Raw genomic sequence first — 6705 nt, forward strand, 5'->3', positions numbered from 1 at the left:
TAATGTGCTGTAATTCTAATAGTGTCTTATACTGCAGGACCTCTCCACCAAGATCATGCAGCTGATCAGTATTGCTCCAGAGTACCTGCAGCATGACTTCATCACCAGCCTACCTGAGATCCTAGGGGATTCCCAGCATGCTGATGTGGGGAAAGAACTCAGGTGGATAAGCGCCCTGTCATCATCTAAGCAAGGTTTCACTATGGAAGCTTTATCACTGCAGTGTGCAAAGAGTAGTAAAGTGGTCCTTTGTATATAAAAAGAGGATGATACCTATCTTCCATGAGTAGAGTATGGGCTTTGACTTGTTTTTCTAATAATAGGTATATATTTTAATAGACCCATCTACTTTTTAAAAATGGTATACCTATTATAAGCATTAAGTCTGACTTAGGATTAGGTATATAAATTTGGTCAGTGGAGAACTTGAATATGATTTCTTTGTTTTATTAGCATTTTCTCCAGGGGGCCCTCAATACTGACTGCACATCAAAATCATTTGTGGAGCTTATTAAACATATATATGCTTTGGGTTCCTGGATGATTCATTCTAATGCATGTCCCTGCTTCAGACCCATTGTCAAGACCCATTGCTTATTGCCATTCACGTGAAAAATAGTAATTGGTAGGACAGTATTTAAGAAGGGGAGAACCATAAATAATAATGTTTCTGTTTTAAAGCAACTTTTTACTGAAGTAGTTATAAACATTCAGTTTATAATACTTCCTTTTCTATAGTTGTCTGCAGAACTACTACCAAAAGTGTCTAGTGATTTCTTGCCTTTATGCTTTTGGACAGGATGCTTTTTCTGGGTAGAGCACTGTACTACCCACTTTGTCTGCTTGATGCCAGCTTGTCCTTTTATATAGTCTTCTCTTAGAATCCATCACTGTCCTTCTCACTACTGTGTGCTCCTGTAGCACCCTGCACGTATGTCTATCATACTTGTCACACTTCATTGTAACTGTTTTGTTTTTTTTTTCCTTTTTTCTGGGAAGAATATATATCAAACTCAATAGTGGTGGCCTTTGGGTAGTAGGGATTGTGAAGGAGAGCTTCTTGTTTCTACTTTATTTGTTTGTTGTTTGAATTTTTATAATGAGTGTGTATTGTTTTTTTGTAAACAAAGCAGTTTTTAATGAAATATACTATAAACAGTAACTTAATGGGAACTAAGTATACCCTCTCTTCTCATACTCTGTTGAGTGATTTTCTCGTCATTATCTGCCTAGCTCTGTTCAAACTGATACATAACTTCTCTTTTTCCACCATTCACAGTGCCTTACTGATGGAGAATACTTCACTCACTGTCCCTATCCTGGATGTCCTTGCTAGCCTCAGACTTGACCCAAACCTCCTGTCTAAGGTAGGAAAGATTCTGTTTTCCAGAAATAGAGCCAACATTCTGACCTCCTGGAGCCAATGTTGGTCAGTCATTGCCTCGGGAGAAGTCATTGGTAATGAAAAGTTCATTTTGAAACCATACTGAATGACATTTGATATCTTTTTCTTCTTTTCAGTATGTTTCAGATGTTACACTATGATCGATTTGCAGGTCTGTTTTTAAGCAATAAGTTGTAGTGGAAATCTTCTATATTGCCTGCATATTAACTACTCCATAGGAATAACACTTTTTTATGCTTTCCTGTGGCTAGTTGAGAATTCAGGCTCCAAATTGTAAGATAACAATATTGTTACACATTTATCATCTGTCTGCTTTTGAAGAAGCTGTGCTGTTAACAATTGCAAGATTGTAATTTGGGGAAAAGTAAAAGGAGGTGTTTTTCTTCCTAAATTTCAAGCGGGAAAATTGAGTGAGAGAAGTGATTTTTCTAATTTTACCTAACAAGTTAATATGAGGATGAAGTAGTGACATGAATGAATATAGTTAAGGTTTTTGTGCTCTTTATTTTTAGGTACGCCAGTTGATGATGGGTAAGCTGTTGTCTGTCAGATTGGACGATTTACCTGTGATAATCAAATTTATTCTTCATTCCATAACAGCTACAGATGCACTTGAGGTATGCTATTATTTCCCACCACGCCTAAAGATACATCAGGATGAATTGTATAAATTAATAAGTTCTAATTGCTCTTCTCTGTCCCCAGACTAATTGATAATGCTGATTAATCCAGATAACATTCAGGGAAGAGAATGGAATTACTGGTTATGTTGACTATTCTATATTAGCTGCTATAGGTTATATCTGCTGTGTAATAAGTCTGTGTGGTACCTCATGGAATTCTGGAATTTTGAATGTGACACACTATACTTCCATTAGCTATTCTCATTAACTCTTTTTCAAAATGCCTTGTCCAGCATTTTAGATTTTTTCTTGGACTGTGCCTATCCACTATGAATGAGCAGAACACATAGTTAATATTTACTTTCTGCAGGTAATTTCTGAGCTTCGGGAAAAGTTGGATCTGCAGCATTGTATTTTGCCATCACGGTTGCAAGCTTCCCAAAGCAAGCTCAAAAGTAAAGGACGAACAAGGTATAGAGCTCCACAATTGCCACCCTTTTTCTTGCATAGATAAAATTTTCTGACATTTGTCCTAAAGTCAGGACACTTAGAGCTTAATACTTGTAACTACAAATAATGGTAGTAATATTACATTGACATACAATACCACACGGTTTTTTAAATTATGTGTGTGTCTATTTTCTTAGCCATTCAGATAAATCCCAAATAAACTACAGTACACATTTATTAGCCATCTTACACATGAGATTTTGACTTACTCCAGGGAACGTGGCTAGCAAGCAGGAGCCCATATCTTGTAAGTTTTTTTCTGGTGGGTAGAAGAGTAATTTTCTTCCCCTTTGCTACTCATAGTTATTTAGGAAATGAAGAAAGCAGCGGTCAAGACTGTGTTATTCTCCTCTTTGATGTAATAAAGTCAGCCATTAGATATGAGAAAATCATTTCAGAAGCCTGGATTAAGGTGAGTGACATCTTTGGATGTAGCAAGGAGGAAATGGGTGTGTCAAGGAGGAAATGGGAGATAATCAGTGACAGATGTGTAAGTAAGGTTGTACAGATTGCAATAAAAGTCTTAAAAATCATTTAAGTAGAAATGATAGATGATGGTTGCCAGATGGGCAGATTGACTCTCAGATAACAAGGGTGTGCTGAATAAGGCCAAACGTGTTCCACTGATGTGTCGTAATTTTTTGTGACCCTTATTTTTCCAGGCAATTGAAAACATTGACTCAGTGTCTGAACACAAGGTAATGTTCATGTACTATGCATTTTATGTATGGCAGGCTTAGAAGTAGAGACATTCGCTAGCTTGCCTTCCTGCTTTCTTTTTCTCCTTGCCTCCAGTCATCCTGTGCCCTCTGTAGTTGCTCTAATAAACATTAGCTGTTTGAGGAAGATGATCTGAGGGGTGACTTGCCAGATGGTCTGCTCCTACTCATTCTTTTTTTTTAACTAATCCTATGACAGATTATCCTACTCCTTAATGCTGGTAATAAAATAAGCCTACAGTATCCATAAGGGGAAATTTTAACATTCTAAACAAGCATACCAAAATGTAGTCAAAGAAGCCAAGTCTCCAGTGATGAGGAGGTGGAGAACATAACCACCTGGGTCGTGAGTCAGGTCCCTATATCTGTCTGATTCCCCTTCGTCCCACCTGGCACAATGGTCAAGATAGTAACATTCTTATTTACTTTGCCCATGTAGACCTTACTGTAGTGAATCAAATGGTCTATCGCTGTCAGAGTGATGATACTGGATCTTATGTCTCTTTTAATTCTAGAAATACTTTCTTCTGTCAAAAAGCCAGATGATTTATTTCTTTTGAAGTTTTTTTTTTTTAGTTGAAATCTGTTTTGTTTTGTGGGATTTTTGTTAGTTGAATTATTCAGTTGTTGGATGACTCTTAAAAGCTTTTATAATATTAAATAAAACAAAAATATCAATAATTTTTTGTGGGGAAAAAAGCGAAATACCCTAACACAACTGCGTTGATTTTTGCATAAAAATAAATTGGTCACCTTAGCTGCCTGCATGCCTATTTTTACAGATTTGTAATCATTGTATAAATGTAACTTTGTGTTCTGATTTTTTTCCTCTTGACATTTTTTTCTCCTGTCATAAACATTTTGCATGCTTCTACATTGTTTTCATTGTCATTTTTAATAGCTATACTCCGTTTTGTTCTAATGATTCTCAATTTTTGCTGTCTAAGCAAGTGGACCTTCAATGAAGAGATGTCCTAAGTAATTTATGTTTTCTTTTTTGTCCTGCTTGACTTTTTAACTTTTTTTTAAAAACATAGATAATACTAGCTGATTGGGGAGAAAAACCCACAAGGAATCTACAAATGCAAAAAATAAAGTTTCCCCCCACACTGTGTCCCGTTCCTCAGGGATACTCATCTTCCTAGGTTTTTTCTATTCATATGCAAGCTCTGTGTGTATGTGCAAATGCCAGCATACTCACTCTTATACCTATGTATATGTATGTTTATTGTTTTTACAAAAGTAGAATCTTACTATGATTGTTATTTTGCAGGTAGTTTTGTTTCCACTTCACTATATCAGGAATGTCTCTATCAAAAAATGTAGTCTAGCTTATTTTTTTGGTGGCTGTTATGATAGTCCCCAAATGACTCAATCATAACTTAGTAAACCTTTCCCATATTATTTTCCTAATAATAATGAAAGTATATCCTGGAGTTGACAAGTGATTTAATCTTTTTTTCTTTTAATAAATGTGAAGATGTTCAAAATTACTTCTGTAATAATATCACTTTTACTTATATTCCAATGTTTTCTTAAGAGATACCAATGGTTAATAGTGGTGACACTTTATTTCTCTGGAAAATATTTTTAGGTTTTGTGAAAATGTAGGTACTACAAATGAGTATTTTCCACTCTGTGGTTTTTTTTTTTTTTTTTTGAGACAGAGTCTCACTGTGTTGCCCAGGCTAGAGTGCCGTGGCGTCATCCTCGCTCACAGCAACCTCAAACTCCTGGGCTCAAGCGATCCTCCTGCCTCAGCCTCCCGAGTAGCTGGGACTACAGGCATGCGCCACCATGCCCGGCTAATTTTTTCTATATATTTTTAATTGTCCAATTAATTTCTTTCTAATTTTAGTAGAGACGGGGTCTCGCTCTTGCTCAGGCTGGTCTCAAACTCCTGAGCTCAAACAATCCGCCCGCCTCGGCCTCCCAGAGAGCTAAGATTACAGGCATGAGCCACCGCGCCTGGCCCCACTCTGTGTTTTAATGGGAAAAGTTGAGAGCTATTGTTTTGTTGTGGTAAATGGATTTGTTAAACTTTTCATGTTGTTTTATATTTATTGACAATAGATTTTTGACCTGGCGATGCTTCTTATCATCTATAGCACCAACACTCAGACAAAGAAGTACATTGAGAGGGTGCTAAGAAGTAAGATTCGATCAGGCTGCATTCAGGAACAGTTGCTACAGGGTACATTCTATATTCATCACTTGGTAAGTGTCAGAGAATCAGACATTAGCCTGAAAGTTATGGAGAGGTCATCTTAACTTTTCCTACCCAGTGCGGGAATCTTAATAACACCACTTTGCTGCATTCGATCTTTGACAGGGGCCTTAATATATTTCAAAACATAGTAAGATTATTACTTACCTTGATTGAAACCTTATGATGTTAATAAACCTACCTAAGATTGGTTTTCACCTTTTTACTAAAAAAGTTCACAAAATTGGTTTATGTTGAACTTATTTGACTCAAACCCCCAATTTTTTTTAATAAGAAATGTTTTAATCCAGGCCTTCTGATTCCATACAGTATAACTTCATTTTTATTTTTTAATTAAAAATTTTTTAGAGACGAGGGTCTCACTATGTTGCCCAGGCTGGCCTTAAACTCTTGGCTCAAGGGATCCTCTTGCCTCATCCTCCCCAGTAGCTGGGACTACATAGATGCCCAGCTATAACTTGATTTCTAATCTGAAGTGGAAGGCTTTATAGCTCCCATGTAAAATTTCATCCTGTTATTTCAGCTCATTGTTCAAGCCCATTGAGACTTTTGAGTCTTCATTTTGCATCGGTCATTTAAAGTTGTCTAGCCCTGTGTGATTGCAGTTTTGACAAATTTCTCTTCTGTATCCTGTTCTAAGTAGTTTATAAAAACCCTGAGGAAAATAGGACCAGAAGAATGCTAGTGGAAACATAAATAGGAATCTACTGAACCATTCAATAGAATGAATTTGGCCATTCAGCATTGTGAATCTTGGGTGATGATTCCTCTAGAAATGTAAACCATTTGAATTGGAATTTTGTAAGCTGGGAATAGTATTTTGACACTGAATATTCAGAATATTAACTGTTTAGAACTTTTTAGAAAACTGAATGGGCCAGTGGTTTGGGCTTGGCTTAGAAACTAATGAGAATATGTAGTTGGGTCTCAAGATTTTATGTTTAGTAATGGATTCGATGTCTGCATTATATTATTTTGCAGTCCTTTCTGTGTTTATTTCTTGTAACGATCTATGTTTTGAGCTGTAATTTTCCAGATGGCAGAAACCATATATAATTTTTCATTGCATTTTTCTCAGTAAAGTATTATACCCAGTTTAGTGTGTAATATAAGATTTTTTTAAAAAATTATGATGGTATTGGTAAAGAAGCTGGACTTATTTACTAGTTATTTACTCTGGGTCCATCAATGTCTGTCTATATTGCATTATTCATAGGATAT

At 36.1% G+C, this 6705-nt stretch overlaps 1 protein-coding gene across 1 annotated transcript in view; it reads left to right on the forward strand.

Moving 5' to 3' along the window:
* The window catches only part of FANCD2 (Fanconi anemia, complementation group D2), a 56985-nt gene that overhangs the window by 14766 nt on the left and 35514 nt on the right, over positions 1 to 6705 (forward strand). Inside the window, 7 exon segments of the mRNA XM_012646552.1 lie at positions 38 to 162; positions 1280 to 1367; positions 1918 to 2022; positions 2399 to 2499; positions 2842 to 2950; positions 3201 to 3236; positions 5331 to 5474. Coding sequence (XP_012502006.1) covers positions 38 to 162; positions 1280 to 1367; positions 1918 to 2022; positions 2399 to 2499; positions 2842 to 2950; positions 3201 to 3236; positions 5331 to 5474 — 708 coding nt within the window.

This window comes from Propithecus coquereli, unplaced genomic scaffold (assembly GCF_000956105.1).
Source record: "Propithecus coquereli isolate 6110/MARCELLA unplaced genomic scaffold, Pcoq_1.0 Scaffold107, whole genome shotgun sequence".
NCBI lineage: Eukaryota > Metazoa > Chordata > Mammalia > Primates > Indriidae > Propithecus > Propithecus coquereli.